The 18465-nt window shown below is 38.9% G+C and overlaps 1 protein-coding gene across 1 annotated transcript in view; it reads right to left on the bottom strand.

Moving 5' to 3' along the window:
* Positions 1-3758: 3758 nt before the first annotated feature.
* JAKMIP1 (janus kinase and microtubule interacting protein 1) overlaps positions 3759-18465 on the bottom strand; it is an 86215-nt gene continuing 71508 nt past the window's right edge. Inside the window, exons 20-21 of the mRNA XM_063401595.1 lie at positions 7381-7446; positions 3759-4670 (exon numbers count right to left, since the gene is read on the bottom strand). Coding sequence (XP_063257665.1) covers positions 4581-4670; positions 7381-7446 — 156 coding nt within the window. The 3' untranslated portion in view covers positions 3759-4580. The remainder of the gene's footprint in view (positions 4671-7380; positions 7447-18465) is intronic.

Below are 18465 nucleotides of genomic sequence, written 5' to 3'. Positions count from 1 at the left end.
GTGCAGAAAAAACCCATCATAAATGCAATGGAAAAAGTCAGCCCACTCAGCCAATTTTCCTGAGAAAACTGTCACATGTAAATGACAACATCATAAAAAAAACCACATAACAAAATAAGGAAATGAAGCTGTTCATACCTTCTCTGCTTTGTAAGACCCTCTCCTGTCTCATCGTGGCAGCCCCGTGCTCTGACCATCCCATGTTTGTGCTTGTAGTTCCATATTCAAAATAGTGATGAGCAGATCTGTGTCTATGAGAAGTGTTTCTTTGCCAAGTGAATCCTTGTTCCTTCATTGGCACGAGATTTGATTATTTCAAGCTCTGTTTACCCCCCACTGTAGTCCTTTGCTTTTGCAATGCCAGAACTCTCTTGTGCAGTGGAAGCCTTCTTTTTCCACATTGTCATCACACTGCTAAAAGCCTTAACTAAAACACAAAAAAAATCTATTTGAAAACACATTCTCTAAATGCTTGTTCCTTTGAACCATATATTGTGAGCAACACATTCTTTTGGGGATCGAGATTCCAGACTTCTGCATGATGCTTGTTTCCAAGGTAAATTGTGCTTTCTACCAGGGTTATTCCAACCCTGACACCAGCCACAGTTTGCTGCATGTGACTGAATTAATCTTGTGGAGTGTCTCAGCTCCTTCTGCAGGTAAATGCTCTTGTCCAGTGATTTTTTTGTGCAGAATACTTCTCTTCAGAGCCTGATAATTATCTACGAAAACAGCTGCTTCTGAGGCTGATTCCTGCACCTTCAACAGCTTTTCTCTGTCCTTTCTTAGTTGCTCACTGCCTTATGTTATTTTTGTCAGTCATAATTTCCACTTCGTGTGATGTATTATTGTAACCAGATTATTCATGTTGGAGTTCAGTGTGTCCATGGGAGCAGACTTGTTTCTCTGTGGTTTTCTACACAAATATGATTTTCAAGAAAATGTGAGGGAGGAGAAAGTTATCTTCTAATATTGTGCTCTTAATGTTTTCATCTTGTCTCAACATTTCAGAAATAATTAAAATTAACTATTTCTTCTTATTGCCTTTCCAGTTCTGAAGCATTGATTTGCTTTTCCCTGTTTGAAGGAGTATTTTTTTTTTTTCTGTTTTCTAACCATTCTCTTAAAAAGGTCTTGCAACTTCCATTTTTTCAGTGTGTGCTTCACCCCAAATTTTTCTTGCAGTTCAGGTGGTGAATGACTCTTTATCTACCTCTGCTGGTTGAGGTTGTGCCATTTTTGCTTCCTGGTAGCTAATGACTTTTATTTCACCTTAGAGGATGCCATGATTTCCAAATATTCATGTTCAACTGCTTCTCTGCTTATCACATTTATCTACATGCCCATTTCTCCTAGTCCTTCTTTCTCCTTGAAGAGAGAACTGAGCACAGACCATCATGCATTCTCTTCCGCTGACCTCTCAGGCCACCATGGAATCTGTCATTTATCCAGTGCTGTCTTTACAAGACATTGCCTAACTTTTCAAGAAACGTTCAAAGAATCATACTTCCCTCACTTTAAAGTTTTCACCCACTTTAAAGTTTTCATATTTCAATCTACCATTTTGCCTTTCTCCAAAACCCTTCCTTTCTGCACCTGTGGATTTCCAACTTAGGAATTTAATATGAATTTTACCACTGCAGGGTTGTAAATGTTTATTTGTTTCCAACTTTGAACAGTTTGAGTCCTGTCAGGTATTTACTATAGACAACTTAATGTCAAACACTTAGCTTTTTAAATGTAGATATTAAAAAGGAGATCCTGTGTTTCTTGGGTGAAATGCAAACCACATTTGTTGAAAGCATGCAGTATGGAGACAAAAATCTCAGTACTGTAAGAAAACCATTTGGTAGATAAGAGTTCACATAGCAGCCAGTAATTGCACTTGTATTTTTTCTTCTGTTTGGTTGGTGTGAGAGTGTAAGTTCTGTTTATATTTTTTTTCCAGTGTTTATGATGTGCTGGTCCTTATTTGATTGTGAAATCATTCCAGCTTGAAGCCGTATCTTTAAAAAAATCTCTAATTTTAAGTTCAAATATTTTGCAGCTTCAAGAATTATGCAAACTGTTTTATGAAAAAATGCACCAATTTAAAGCTGCTTAATAAATATTTTCTGTATTTTTCCACGTGGACTCAGCTTTTCACTCCATAGGTTCTTTTAATAGCCTGCAAACAAAACAAAAAACAGAACAGGAAACAAAAGCAACAAAGAAAAGAAAAAGTCTGCTGAGCTTTAGATAAAAAACATTACTTCAGAAATACGTGTTGGTATCAAACCCTAAATTCACAGACAGCACAATGCCTTTCTGGATGTTTTATTTTACCTTCAGAATGACTAGAACCAAAATTACTATCAGTAAATCACCTGGTTTGCCTTGAAATAATTAACTGTTGAAAAGTCCAACTATAATTAACTATCTTAAAATTGGCTTTTCTGTGTTAGATCAATCAGAGACAGATTCACCTCTGGCAAGATGAATTAAAGGACAGTGCCCTTCACACCAGCACCACAATGTGGTGTGCACTCCTAGAAATGTCAGAAGCTGAGTATTTATGTGGCTGCACAGTCATTGCCCCTGTGTTATCTCCTCAAAATGCTTGTCACCAAGCTTGAATTTAATTACCTAAGCACTTAGTGTTAACAGCAAGAGTAGCACATTATATCATCACAATGCATTTCCTGGAGATTATTAACATTTGCAATTTCTTTTGATCTTTTTTCCCTCTTTTAATCCAAGGGGAACCCAAAATACTATCAGGTAACATCAGCATGGAAATCTATAGCTCCCTTGAATGCACAGGATGTCAAAATGTTTTAAATGGAATTTTTAAAATGCTGGTGATTTCACTGTTTCTTGAATGTGTACAAAGTATCTCTAGACTTGGCCAGTATACCTTTCAACATATTTAGAAACAAGTATATGCATCTAGATGTTAGAACCACTAACTGGGACTGGTACAAAAAACCTGGATAAAATTCCAAATACAATAGTTTGGTGACTCTTTTAACATTACTCTTTCAAAATTATCTTAACCAAAACAGCATCTGTCTTATCTGATCTCATCCAAAAATTCACTGCAAATTGTGGAAAGGTGAAGAGTTTATCATAAGGCTTCACCTTTCTTCAAACCCCTCTCTATAAGCATATGCTCTGTTTTTTACAAAATAAAGGAAATTTCAGAAGTAATCCTGAATGTACTGAAAAATATTGTCCAATTTCAACTACTTTCCAAGTTGTAACAATCAAAAGAAAACTTCTAAGGAAACTATAATACCCGAGAATTACATTCCACCCATCACCATCTGTTACCATTTTATTGAAAAATGAAAAGCCTATGCAGCAGTGGTTGTGATGAAAGCCCAGAGGAAGTTCCAAAGAGCATCAACAGAAGGATGATAACTGAACATACTGGACCTGAATAAACCCTAGAAAGAGCCCACAATAATACAGGTCTGATTTCTCAAAAGTACTTGAGATCTGGACAGCAGAAAATATTGTTTCACTCTAATAATATTGTTTCATGCTAATAATAGGGGCTTGGGGTTACTACTGCCATCATTCTTTTTCATCATACAGGACTGATAGCAGTTTCAAAGGTGTTGAATAAACTCACATTACAAGGAGAATAGAATGAATAAGGAGAATTATCTTCAAGGATGAAGATAATCCACAGTAAATTACAAAGAAGAAAAAGCTTGGAAATTTTGTGAAGGTAAAAGCATTGTATGTTATTGGGTTAAAAACCAAAAATAACAAACCCAACAACATTAAGAACACAAATACTGTATAATATTCAATAGCTTTAAAGCATAGTTTAATCCTCAGACAGTTAGGCTGCTGAGTTACCATCCTTCCTGAAAGGCAGTGTGGAACTTGCAGTGCTCCAGGGAAGAGGACTGGGACCGATTTTCTAAATTGCATTTCCCTCTTGTTCTCTGTGAAAGGTGAGCACTGGCACTACAGCTGAGCACTGGCTACAGCTGAAGAAATTCACTGCCTTTTGCATTGAGCTGAAAGGATCAGGACACTGTGAAAGGACAGTGAGAATGATGGCAATGTCTCAAGGGACAGGCACAGAGGTTTTTATCCTCACCCTTTTCATGTCGTGTCATTCACTTGCAACCTTCAAATTGCCTCATAAAATGGAACATTTGTTATTATTTCCTAAGTTATTTCAGGGCCACAAGGATCTGGAGGAAGTAAAATCAACTCCTTATTTTGCATGGGTGGTTATGCTCACAAGGCTTCTTAGAAACAAAACTTAAGCCAAACATTGTTTGCCACCTCTCCATCCAGCATGATAGAAGGCAGGAGCCAACAGCAATAAAAACTTTCAGACAAAATGTAGCTGCTGTGCAAGAAGGGAAAGCACTCACTGCAGTTATGGCAGGCAGGATCTTTGAATACAAAATCATTTCTCATTGAAAACCCAATTATAGACTTCCTGCAGAAATCTAGGAAGGAAAGTATCCAAGTTGGACTTTATAGATGACTCTTCCTCTCTGTGCAGGTAAAACCAGTATGCCCTTCCTCATGGTTCCAGGGTCTTACAAACAATCCCCAAAACATGGCAAAATCTAGGAGTCAAAAACTGAGTACAAAGAAATACAAATAATACCAACCACAGGTCTCGGCTCAGTTGTGTCATCAAGGCCACAGAATGAATGCTAGTGAAAAAAACAAAAAAAGGAACAAAAACTATAACATAAGATCAAAAGAAAATGAGGAAAAAAGAAAAGAAAGAAGATGTAAGATATGTAATATGAAATCCAGTGACATTACAGCAGTTATTCTTACATCATTAATTGAGTTGATCTGAAAGAAAGACAGTATACCAACCTTACTAAAAAGCAGTAAAAAAAAAAGTCAGTATTTGAGGGCAGTTTTATAATGGCAAAATCTTTGGATTTTTTTACTTCATATATATTAGGCTTGGATTTGCAATTCACTTAAAGAAGTACTTATAACTACATACACTAAAGCTTTCCTGAACCAAGACTTATCAAGCCAAGAGCACAACCTAAATGCAATTGAAATAGCAGAGAATCAGCTCTGAGAAGAGAAAAACGTGTTTAAACAGCATTTGTTCCTAATATATCAACTCACAGATTAAAACTGAGATTTTATATCATTCTTCCTTATAGCCTCTAGAAACAGGACAGTTTGCTGAACAATCCATAGGGTAGAAATACTGTAATCTTTATGTTCTAATTTGACAGAATTTTACACAAAACTTTAAAACTGAATCTACTTCTAAAAGAAAATGGAAAGTTGTACTTCTGATACAGTAACCTTAAGTGGTGCATTGCCCTTAGCTACCACCAGCAATGGGCTCAGCAATAAATGCTGCTGTTCCTTCAAAGGCATTAAACTTCTCTGGAAATGAAATTCTTGTGCTCAGTATCAGTAGCATGAAGGTGTCAGTCTGCACCCTTTAACACATTAAACCTTTAGAAGAACAATGAGGTAAAATTGTATCATTCAGTGATTCCCTGACAACACAATCCTCCTTTGGGCCATCAGAATGGGATTTAATCCCAGGGGAAAAAATAATTCAAATGTAATAGGGACAGAAGGAAGCCTTCCACCCATCCAGAACTGAATTAATAGAAAGAGATGAAGCTTTTTTGAGGTCTCTTGCTAATGTAACATTAAAGCAAAGAGGATGTTAATCATTTTAACTCATTACCAGCTTTCTGCTAAGCTTGTGATTAAGCTCTTTCTTTTCCAGTGCTTTTCCACATCCATCCGGCTGATGAACCAGCAGAGATAATGCTATTTTCCATTGCCAAAATTATCAGTCTGGCTAATCCTACACCTGCTCTGTAAATGTAATGGCAATGCCTTCAAGGCTTACATTTTGGCAATAGCAACATATAGAGATGTTGATTTTTTAGAACAGGATAAACAATAATATTTGAAATAATTAATATGTACAAGTATTGTCTATCTCTCAACATGTCTCTGCTTTGAGGGGTTAAGTGTAGCACCTTAGACATCACTGGCTGCTAGGCAGGAACAGCTTCAGGTATAGACGTGGTCAGGGGCAGAAGAGGGCAAAGGCAGCAAAAGAGCCCTTTTGGGGGTGAATAGTGCCTGTGTTTCTCTGCCAGTGCAAACATGGACACTGCCCTCCCAAAGGACACAGACCAGCCCCAGCCATGTCACCGTGGGGGTGACACAAAGCAATAACTACCAACAGCACCAGACAGCCCAGCTCCTGCAGGCTCCTCTCCTGGCTCTCCCACAGATGGATATCAGAGGCTGGAAAGTGCAGGTCAAGGTACAGCTGGGGGGCACAACCACTGTGGGAGCAGAGGGGCCAAGGAAGATGCTGAGGGAATTGGAACAGTCGCTGGAAGTGCAGCTGGGAGGACTGCCACCTCCTGAAAGCAGATGAAGGGATGCTGAGATCAGAGAGGGGTGAGGAAGAAACTTTTCCACACCCAGTCAGCTGCTCCCCGAAGCCTCTCTCTGTTCTGCAAACCCCACTGACCCCTTTCAACTCCCTCCAGAGTCCTGCAAAAGCCTTCCTTTTGCCCTTTTACCCCATTTTCATGCCAAGAGAAGAAAAACAGTGACTGAAAACTCCACTAATGTCTTTGTTCAGCCCAATGGCAGGTTTATGTAGCATTACATACCCATAAATGCTGAAGAAAATGAACCTGAGATTTGAGTCATATTGGGGCTTAGGCACTGGTTCAGCCAAAGTAACATAACTAAAACACTCTGCTGGAGCCTAGAGGAAGACTCATTGTCAGTCCATCCTCTGCAGAGCAGCCTGAACTCCACAGACCTGGGAAAAACCTGAGCCCAAAGTCCAGGAACCCTGAGCCATCCCTTGCTTGGGAACCTCAGCAACACAAATTAATTTGCTAACTAAAGCCTTGATGAGAGCTTCTTCTTCAAAATAAAAAACTGACCCATTATATTAACTTGTTTCTAAATTAAAGCAAGAAATACTCCTTAATTGTAGTGTTTAACAGGCACTTCACTAATTTTGTTTTATTTTTCAGTACTTGAAAGTTTTGCAAAACAATGCTGTCCAAAGAATAGGGCTGAGCTAACGAATTTTTTCAGAGACAAATCTTTGTTCTTTCTTGATTTAAACCACAGCAAATCCTCCTTCTTCTAGTCTAGAGCCTCTCCAGACTCCTTGATCCCTCCTGTAATTGTCAGAAATTCTAGATAGGAAATAATTTTGAGCAGATTAGAGACAGCTGCATTTCAAGCAGCAATGACTCAAACTCAAATTTTATCTTGTCTTAAAACAGATTTTGTGATATTAGGTTAAGTACTATCAACATCGATGCAACAGAGAAAAACAATTTTGTATGGAAAAAAAAATCCATTGGTACTGCCCAGACATAAATTTACCTTTTCCTCAATTTCTTTGAGTTGCCTCTTTTGAAGTTCTATTTTATCTTCTAGATCTCGAATTCGCTGGAACAGAAAAAGCAAAATAGACATTATTATATCTAATATGAAGAGCAAGTTAATCAAAAAGATAAGAAACAGGTATAAAAAAGAGAACAAATGCCCAATATTAATGTAATACTTCCTTTACAGTTATATTAAGCATGTCCATGGCAAAATTTTCCATGTTTCCATGAAACCATGGCATTTCAAACAATCTGCATGTTCAGAACATCATGTTTACTGTCAGAAAGTCCACTCATCACCACTTGTTAATCATAATTTTAACATATACACACAGACATTTCCATTTTGTACCAAAATTCCTTTTCTGTGCAACTGCCAGTTTTTCTTCTTACCTAGACAGTCAGCAGATTACACTATCACATTTCCTTTTAACCCATTATTTTCTGTTCCTATAAAACATAAGCATGCTTCCAGCATAGTCAGGCTACACCAGAGAAAAGAGAGCACACAGATTTTCAGTTTATCACAAAGATACCAGAGACTCAGCTCTGTCCTATAACCAGTCACCTCCCACCAGAGCCAGATGGAATGTTTCCTTCACTGCAGCTCTCCATATTTTTAAGGGTTTTTCTTGTTCAGTTTCACAAAGATCCTTCAAAAACAGGACTGCTGCTGGGTCCACATATTCTTTTCTGTATCACATATCCCCTTTTTTCCTCTCTGTAAGTTACACTTCTTTTTTCTTTTTTTTTTTTTTCTTTTGATGTTGGGTGTTTTACAAAATTTAGATGCATTTTATTACACTTCAGTATATTGTACTTGTTACAGATAAAGTAGGTTCTAAGTTATTTTTTCTACAGGCAGAAACCTGAAATCTACTAAGAGTCACTGGTGATCAAGAAACAGCTTCATACAAGATTTTTTGGGGGATTAACTACCCAATCTCAGCCTGGCTTACAACAGCGAGGGGTGTTAACAGTTCCTGAACTTGGAAAGACAAATTATCATCTGCTCTAAGGTGGATGGCATAGATAAATAAAATTAATGCAGCTGCTGCTGCCTCACTCCCAAATTATTTTATGACTCTCAAATGGATGTGAACAATAGTAACTCTCAAAACAGCATTCAGTCATTACTTACAAACCTGTGTGTCAGCTGATGCTGGGAGTTTTTTACCTGCACTCAGCTCTAAGACCTCAAATAGGGGTAAATGCTCCACACTCATTTTAGCCCAGCACAGCTGCAGCAAGGCAGCAGCTGATCCACTGACCAGGCTGGTTCAGAGAAAGTTTGGCTTGAAAATCACAACTCTAACCTGGAGTTATTCTAAAAATGAGGTAAACACAACCCTGCAGTTCACTTTTCGTAGGGCATACTCCTCCACACAAATATTGAAGACAGGCCACAAGCAAAAAAACTTTGTTATTGTAGCTCCTGTTTCAAAATGGAGGATTTTTCTTAAAGACTGTTTTGAATATTACACACTCAGTGTAAGTCAAATAATATCTCCACTGTATCATACTGCAGTGCTCAAAGATTTCCCCAGATAATACACAAACCAGATTACCCTCATGTGACATAAGAGAATGCACCTTTGCTGACAATCACAAATACCCAAGCACAGCTGTATTAATTTCACTTTTCCTCTATTGTATTTGAATTAATTTATAGTTTATCCACACCCTGTTCAAGGCAAGCCTACCTCTCAAGTGATCACCTTCATATACTGCATGTACCAGGAATGTTACAATCACTGTAAATAAACATGGGATGAGAAGCAGGCAGATGGAATCACCCCCAAGATCTCCAATCCATCAGGTCAGACTCCTGTTCTCTCCTACTCATTACATTTATGCTGATTCCTACTTATAACCACATCCCAGACTGACAGACTTCACTTCTCTAGGGGTTGTGCTATGCCCTGAGGTAAAATTTGATCGTAGAGAGATAAGTGGAGAGAAGCAATTTTTTTAAATACCATTTTCATCTTCAAGATTTATCATGCAAAGGTATTTTTCAGTAACTCCCGAGAGTTTGCCTTTAGAAAAGAAAATGAAAATAAAAAAGCCACCTAACATCTGGTGGCTTTCTCACCTGAGGGTTTAGAGCAAGTGTTCCTCTCTAAAAGAAGAAGTTAATTAGGATAAGATGGCATTTCTAGGATTTGGGAGTTCTGTTATTCAAGTAAAAATCAAGATGTTATTATTCCCTTAGGAATTTTTAATCTTTTCAGGATTATAGCTATCCAGCTATTTTCTCCAACTACTCAGAACAGTTCAAGAAAAGGCTGAGGCTTCCATTTTCCAATTCCCTCCTGTAATAATTGTCAAATTTTGGGAGATGAAAGATAGAAAATAGTTTTAAGGTACAGAAACATACCTTCTTAAAAATCACATAAAATACAAAGACAACCTACCAGCTGAAAGGGAATAGACAAAGGACTGAACTTCTTAGCAGTGAAAATCTACAAAAACCCCTCAAAACAATTAGATTGGTAACAGTAAGGCTGATTGTGCTGGTTTTGGCTGGGGTAAAGTTAACTTTCTTCACAGTGGCTGCTATGGGGCTGTGTTTTGGATTTGTGCTGAACACAGGGTTGATAATACAGAGATGTTTTTGTTATTGCTGAGCAGAGCTTACACAGAGCCAAGGCCTTTTTTGCTTTGCATACTCCACTCTGGCAGGGAAGCTGGAGGTGAATGGGAGGCTGGGAGGAGACACAGCCAGGACAGGTGACCCAAACTGACCAAAGGGATATTTCAGACCATGTGACATCATGCTCAGTACATGAAGTGGGAGGAAGAAGGTGGAAAGAGGGGGACATGTGGAATGGTGGCATTTGACTTCCCAAGTCCCTGTTCACATGATGGGCCCTGCTCTCCTGGAGATGCTGAACACCTGCCTGCCCATGGAAAGTGGTAAATAAATGTCTTGTTCTGTTTCTTATGTTGCCTTCTTTGCGTAGCTTTTGCTTTCCCTATCAAACTATCTTCATCTCAACCCATGAGTTTTCTGCTTTCCTCTTCCAATTCTCTCCTGATCCTGCTGGGGAGGGAGGGAGGGGTGGCTGTGTGGGGCTTGGCTGCTGGAGGGGGTGAAACCACAGCAGTTCTGTTTGGTGCCCAGTGTGGGGCCAAAGGATTGGGGATAACAACAGATTCCATTAGGATGTACTAGATTGAATTTAGAGCTCTTGGTGCTATTCAGCCAGGAATCAGCAGGCTCCTGTTCGTGCCATGGGGCTTGATCACCTGATTGTGTATTGGAATCTACTGCTCAGTAGTGGCCATTTCTTGCTTTCCCTGCTTGCTGGAGTGCTGCACTGCTTATCACCTCACTGAATGGTGCCTGGGAAGGTTCTGATAACAGCCATGGGCAGGGCCTGGGCTGGCAGGTGGCCAGGGCACTGCTGCTGACCCACACAGGGTGGATGCAGCCAGCAGGGCAGACACTGATGTGTGTAAATTGTATTCAGAGCTGCTCCAGACGTGTCGCTGAAGGGTAATATGCTGAAGGCAGGTGATTGTTAAACATCTTGTTTAAACAGCTTGTATTCCTCTCGTATGAGTGGAAATCACAGTGACAGAGTACTTCTGCTGCAAATGAGTGCAATTTTGTAACTACTTTCTTTGCTGCAGAAATTAAAGAGTTCAGATCTAGACAGGTCAAAAAAAATGTTTTAAAACACAACCTTGGGCTGGAATTGTTCATCAGGTATCAAAGCTTGGGCTTGTTTGCTCCTAGTTGTTTACTAGCTTTCCCATGGAGGATTATTGAGGAGGATGAAGTGGGAGTAGCTATTCCCATGAATATCCTCTGATTGCTCAGGGATAGCACTGGAATATAACCAGCATAGTTCAGCTATTTATATATCCTAAAAATCTGATATAATAATTTATTTCCATTTAACTGTAGAGAAAGCCTTAAAAATATATACATGTATATGAAATATATTGGCTGGAGCAAACCAACAGATTTAACCTTGCATAGAGTATTTAACACATAAAAAGAATAATTTTCCCTTATTGTACCTATCTGCATTTATTGCATTGTCATGATCACAAAGACAACAATTTCCAAAATACGACTTCAAAAAAATACATGTAAGATAAATAATCATAGCTGTAACAAAAAGGTATCTTCTAGAAGTAGCAAGACATGTTCATCAGTCAAAGGCTATATTTAATTACTGAGCAGGAAATTACACAAAAGTTGCAGATACCAACTAAGACCAAGGCATGACTGTTTGAGATTCAGTATAAGCCTTTACATCTTTATCTACTGCTCCTTGCATTTGCAAGAAATACCAGTCAAGAAGCTGTGGACTCACACTCAGATTTCAACGCCTGATCAGATGCTTTCAGCATATTCTGATTTGTTTATGTTTGTGAAGGTGTGACTGTGACAACAAATCACACAGAACTATTTCATTGTTATCATGGAATTCTACATCCTTTTATGCTTCAGGGTATAGATTGATGATCATTAAGTTGAGCTTTTCCTGCTATGTGATATAGAGTTGTAACAATTGTACTATAAAAGATGCATTCAGCTCTACCCATGACATGGCTTGCAGGAGCCTTGCAAATCCAGGATAATTCAACAGCAAAAAAAAAAAAAAAATGCAAGGAAGCAACATAATTGACTCTATTTTGCTCTCAGAACTTTGATAAGTCTCAGCTGAAAAGAATGCCACAGGCTGCTCTCTCCTTATTTCCTGTTTCAAAAAGCAAGGGATAGAAGACATGGCTAGGCAACCTGACTCCAGCAGAGTGTTTGTGTTTCCTTTAGAGTCCCTAGCCTGGTCACAGTCAGAGCGAGGATCAGGGACAATGAGGAGCAGAGCTCTGCTGGGTTCTAGCAATTCCTGTGTTCCTGCAGTTAACAGCGGCCCCTCAGTCACACGAGTGCACCTTTTTGTCAGGATTCACGAGTAGTCAAATCATGGGGCCCTACAATGGAGTTACTGCAGGCAAACACGCAGAGCCAGGTAAAAACAGAGCAATGGGAATGCAAGCATGGAAGAGAGGAGTGTGAACACAAGGGATGGATTCTGAACATCGTTCATCTTGCCTGCATTTACAACCAAACCACCAAAACAATTAATACTTATGTGTCATTGATTCTTTTACAAAAGCAAATAAAATCTCATCTCAAAAGCTCTGGATAATAGATGCTGCCTTTGCAAACACTCCCTGCATGGAGCTTCCCTGACTTTCCAAAGAGGGTTGGACCACCCCCCATTTCAGTACGGCACGCACCTACTCGTTAAATAAATCATTCTGCCACTAGCAGTGAAGCCTGCTGCCTACTCGATAAATAAATCATTCTTCCACGGGCAGTGAAGCTCGCTGCCACTTCTGGGTGAGCTCCAGGCAGCCGAGATGCAGCTGGGGCTGGGGCGTTCCCTGTGCGGAGCTATCAGCAGATGGCTCTGCTGGCCAGGCTATGCTCAGCTGAGCCACCCGCACTGCCAGACATCCACAGGAAAAAGATGCTCAAGAAGCCTTACTTATTACTTATTACTTATTACTTATTACTTATTACTTATTACTTATTACTTATTACTTATTACTTATTACTTATTACTTATTACTTATTACTTAATTGCGATTTGTACATACTTTCAGGTTCCAGTATAAAACTCTTCTTAGTAGTAGGTACACCTGCAGCACAAACATAGGAGGCACAGACAGAACAGCCTAAAAGTGCTAACAGTTTAGTAAGGGAGGACACATCCAGAAGGGTCAGGCAGCTAAAGCACACATTTCCTTTGGAAGTCTGCAATGCAAAGGCAGGCAAAGACTGTCCCTAATGTGGCAGGCACACAGACATGACACTATGTTACTAACAGAGTCACAAAAGTGACTTTACCATCAGTCAACCAGTTATATAAATTATATGTTCACTGACTGCAGGCCTCTCCAATTTAATTCCTGGAGAGATGCTGAACACAAAAGGCTGTCCAACTGCCCCAAAAGCAAGAAATTTGACTCTCTTTTTCAGCAGAAGATTCCTAATGTGCAGAAGCTTCCTCATAAATGCTCATAACTCTCCATCTCCTTTCACCTCATGATGGAAATTTCACTTTTCTGGGAAACATGATCCACTTCTTGAAGTGCAGTGACTCACTTAAGCAATTCTCTTTGATAAACTTGGATGACAAGTGCCTTCCAGTACTGTCAAGGGAACTAAGATAAGAAAGCTCTTCCTTTCTCAAGTAGCAGAGGACTGAGACACCAAGATGGGACTACAAATTCCTACTCCCAGCAGGTCTGACCTTCCTACACAGTGGGATTATCTAAGTCTGCTGGAAGCATTGCTTTTATAGGCAGTATGGTACCTGAACTGGCCTTGGTGGGACCAATTCAGGTATCTCTGCACCTACAGCTCAATTTTCCCAATAGCTGGAAACTTTCCAGCACCCTTGTTGCACCCTTGTGCAAGGGAGGAATGACAATAATCAGTCTGCACCCAAACTCAGCAAGAGGCTAGATAACCCTGGATGCAGACTGATTATTGTCATTCCTCCCTTGCACAAGGATGCAACATAAAGGATAAAACAGTGTTTAAAACTGAAGACAAAGATTCAACGAAATAATTTTAGTACACTTTCACTGGAGAACCAGCCTGGTACTGATTTCAAAAGGCAAATTTCTGTGATTTGTAGCATCTTTTGGTTCCTGCAGCTACACTGCAGCCTCGAGGTTTCAAGCCACATCTCTGGGAAGTCTGAGGAATCAAAGTTTAGGCAAAATGCAAGCAGCATGATGGTGGGTGTGTGCCTGGAAATATTACTCTACTTTCACTAATAGAGACATTTGAGTAACACAGGCTTAGAAGACTCAGCTTTTGGTTTAGCCTGAATGGCAGTATTGCTCCATTAAAAAAAAAAGAAGGTTAATGGCATTCCCACACAGAATACATGAAATATGAGTGCCCAGCATGCGTTTTAATAGCAATCCATCTACATTAAGTACCATTCCCATTAATATTGTGCCCCTTGTAAAGGAGCACTGAAATAAATGGAAATCCTTAGGCTGAGCTCAGTGAGCCCTGGGTTGCAGTCTCAGAGCTATCATTTTTATACTGGAGGCAACATTTCAGCACAGTAATGATTTCTCGTAAATTTGAGAGTTAGACACAGGAGGAACCTCCAAATACAAAGAAACAAAATTGATCTGAGATGTACAGAAGTGCCCCACTGCATTTAATGCCAGGGCCAGATTTCCTCCCCTAAGCAGCCAAAATGTGTGCCCTTCCTCATTTGATTAAACTTGTCTTTCAAGCTACCTCAAGTTCTGATGAGAAATGGACTGTGTCACTCTACAATTACACGGTGCCTTTCACAGATCCTGTTTTGTCTGGGTTTTTTTACTTGATGTCCCTACTAAAGCTGCCTCTTTAGTTGCAAACACAGACCGGGAATTTCTGCATTTTCTCTCTGTTGGGCAGTGATGCAGGCTAGATGGATTTCTTCATCCAAGCCTTCTGTCCTCTCCAATTCCCCCGTAGTGCTAGTCAGACATTGACAGTCCTGGACCAACATCCTGGATGGCTTCAAACCCTCAAGAAGCTTTGTGAAATGGGGAAAAAAATCTATCAGGAAAAGAACTTCTGTGATAAATTTCATCTTTCAGACAAACTGCAGAACTGATGTTCTTGTTCCCTAAATAAGTAAGTAAAGAGCCCATCCATATGAATGTACTGTTTTACAGACAGCAACACCAAGATGATAATTAATCTAGCTGCAAATATCCTCATTACCATGCTACTGTACTTGTGAAAATACAGGAATGTACTAATCAGGGGGGTTAGAAATCACCTTAACAGTTCCTGTGACACACTCTTATTGGATTTACATTCACCAGCAAATCCAAGAAAACAATTTGATAATTTTAGCACAAAGCAGACAAAGAAGGATTTGCTAAGCTGCTTAGAGCCTGGCCCTGAAATGTTGGAAAGGTTCAGGTTACTGTACATTCACAGGACAGGCACCATGGACAGACTACATTCAACATGAACCATGTTTTGAATGTCAGAAGTCATCTTATGATCAAGAAGGTATCTCATTCTACAGCAAAATTTGGCATGGGAGCTATTTTATCAATCTGACAGAGGGAAGAATCAATATTGTTTCATTATATCATTATTTCAAGAAGATTCTTATCACTGTTCAGACACAGGTATGTAAGATCTTCAGTAGTGTGAACAGCATAACTATGTTACATGTATAAATTTAAACAAAGATGAATATAAACTGACTTGCCTTTAGCTATTATTCAGATCACTAAAGTGATGGATAAACATTCTTTTCTTGGGCTTTTTTGAAATCTAATGCATTTTAACAGCTGTTTAAAAGCCTGTAGTGTTTTAAAAATACAATTTGCATAGCAATTGTCACATGCATTACTCAAGCTGTTGGAGCTGCTGCTGGAAGGGGTTGTATTCACAAATCCAAATGTTCCCTTTAATCCCATATTCCTGGAATGTGATTTTGCGTAATGGTCATAAGGAAACAAAAATGCCTCTGCAACAGCATTAGCTTCAGCTGGTTTTGTTGACATGCCATTTTACTTCATGAATGGAAACTTAATGTAAATTTCAGCCAGTTGCATATGAAAATAACAGATTGTTTTGGATGGACTGTACCTCTCTGACTCTCACTATGATTTTGTTCGCACAGCAGGTATCTTTTCTCTGTTCTGAAGTCTCAACCATTATAATCTAATTAATAGCTACTGATGTGGGAGAATTGTTATTTTCAATCTTTATTATGCATCTGTAGATTCTTTATTTGCCTTTCTGAGGAGAATGAACGTTTTAGCAGCAGCACTGATGCATTCAGGCACATTTTTAGTAGTAAACCGGTGAATTTTATAAATGCATGCAGCCCCAAATAACTATCTGTTATGATCTGATACAAATTACTACATTTATGTAGTATTTATTAGTAAACTTAATGCATCTTTTTTAACACTGAGAATCTTTTAATTTATGCAATAACATACATTGATATCTAACAAAAGAATATCAACAGTCCTACTGCTTTTCATTAGGGAAAACCAATAATTTAAGTCATATTAGATTTATATTTACATAGGATGGCTATACTAAGTCTATGTGAGGTCAGAAGACAAAACACATTCAACATCTTAAAACTGACTCTGTGACAGCCTAGATACATTATCAGGCAGGAAAAAAACCCCAGAAGCACAATGTAATGTTTATCTAGCATTAAATTCAGATTATTTTACATTCAGATATTTAAATAACAAATTCCCATGTAGGTAATTATAATGATATATGTATGCATTGTGCCTATGAAAATACACTTATCCTTAATTTCTGTAACAAACTTCACACACTTTCTTTTTTAGACTTGCCTTTCCTCAGCTCCCACTTGCTTTTCCTAAGAAACAGGGTATTCAGGATTTCAGAGAGGATTTCAGCATTCAAATTTCAGATAAGAGTTTTCTTGATCCTAATATTATGACAAGGCATACAACTGCTCTTACTTTGAGTAGAGCCTCAATCACACCTTGTTTAGGACAAAGACAGCAGACCTTTCAAATATAAATTTTTTAGGTATTACAGCAGTCCTATCACCACTTACTCAGACAAGTAGCATCACTAAAGCAATAAGCAAAGCAGACACCGTTGAAGACTATGTGAAGAAAATATAGGGAAACACTGGAAGATGAACATATAGAAATTACTAGAATTAACTCTCATCTGCCATGCATGTCAGCTGTGAGAAATTACAGAAGTTTATTGTGATATGGTCATTATAGCAGCAATAATGTGCTGAAAGACTCCATGTTCACTCCTGCATGACAAATCAATACCACAGGTCAACCATGATTAGCCTAGTCATGATGTGCTTGATGAATATTGATGACAGTTATACAGCTGTGCTATATCAGATGCTTTTAAGAGTGATTCATGAATATAAAAAATCGCATGATCAACAGTAATCTATTAGATTTTAAACAACAAAGAAGAGATCATTAATATTAAGGAAAAAGAAATCAGTGGTTACTCCATGTATACCTCTTCATATTGTATGCAAACAGCTAGCACCTTAACAACTGAGATCCAAAATAAAAACCTCAAACCATCAAATCTATGTAAATTCAAAGGAAAAATTATCTGAGCCTCCCCAGTCATTATTATAGCAAAGTTCATAGTAATAGTTCCACCTAATTTCTAAATTGTGTGACACAGCTGTGAGTTTTGATCAAGCCAGCCTCTCTGGCACAAGGCAACATGGCAGAGGAGGGGTTGGCTTTAATTTGTCCTCTCTGTCACAAAGCACTGTGCCAAAGAGGGCAGATTTAAGGCAGCACCTCCTTATGCCTGTCAATGAGGTACACTGAGCACAGCATCCTCCCTCCCTCTCTCCCTCCCCCAAAAGCCTTCCTGTCAAACATTAAATGTAAATAATCCTCCTGGGGTGAGAAACAAGCACCAACCACCCCCTTCCCCAAACAAGTATCTGTTATAAATGGCTGAGACAATATGATCATATAGATATGATGACATCCAACCCAATGGATTTTTAAACAAGTTACTGTCCCAATACAGAAAAATTGCTCATATACAAGAGAGCAGGAAAAACTCACAGAGCACTGGCATTCCCATAGCTTTGTTTGGCCTTTAAGCCAGAAGAACTGTGCCTTAAGAAAAGCTGCTGGTCAGAAAAAGAACTAAGAAACTTAGTGTAGAGAACTAGCTTGTTGTTTCTCAATATCAAGCAATATTTTGACATTTCAGGATGAAAAAAGATACTGGTGCTTCTGATTTTCCTCGGTGTCCACACAAAGCAGCGTCCGAGGCATCGCACCAGCAGCGAATCCTCCTCTGTGGAGTGGCACAGGAGGGCAGTACCTGCTCTGCCCTAAAGCTTTGCCTTCTTCTAGTAAAACATGCAAAAAAAGTGGTAATTTCTGCTCCTCTTACAGTTTAATAATCCAATCTGGTCACAGGACTAAATGCTCTAGATCATTTCTCTTTAAAGAAAACATAGTTACAATTTTTACAGCTATATGCCAATTATTTAAAGCTGGAATTGGATAA

The sequence above is a fragment of the Prinia subflava genome, chromosome 7 (assembly GCF_021018805.1).
Source record: "Prinia subflava isolate CZ2003 ecotype Zambia chromosome 7, Cam_Psub_1.2, whole genome shotgun sequence".
Classification (NCBI taxonomy): domain Eukaryota; kingdom Metazoa; phylum Chordata; class Aves; order Passeriformes; family Cisticolidae; genus Prinia; species Prinia subflava.
Note: the sequence above shows the minus strand (reverse complement) of the source record. Positions and strands in the feature narration are given on the sequence as shown.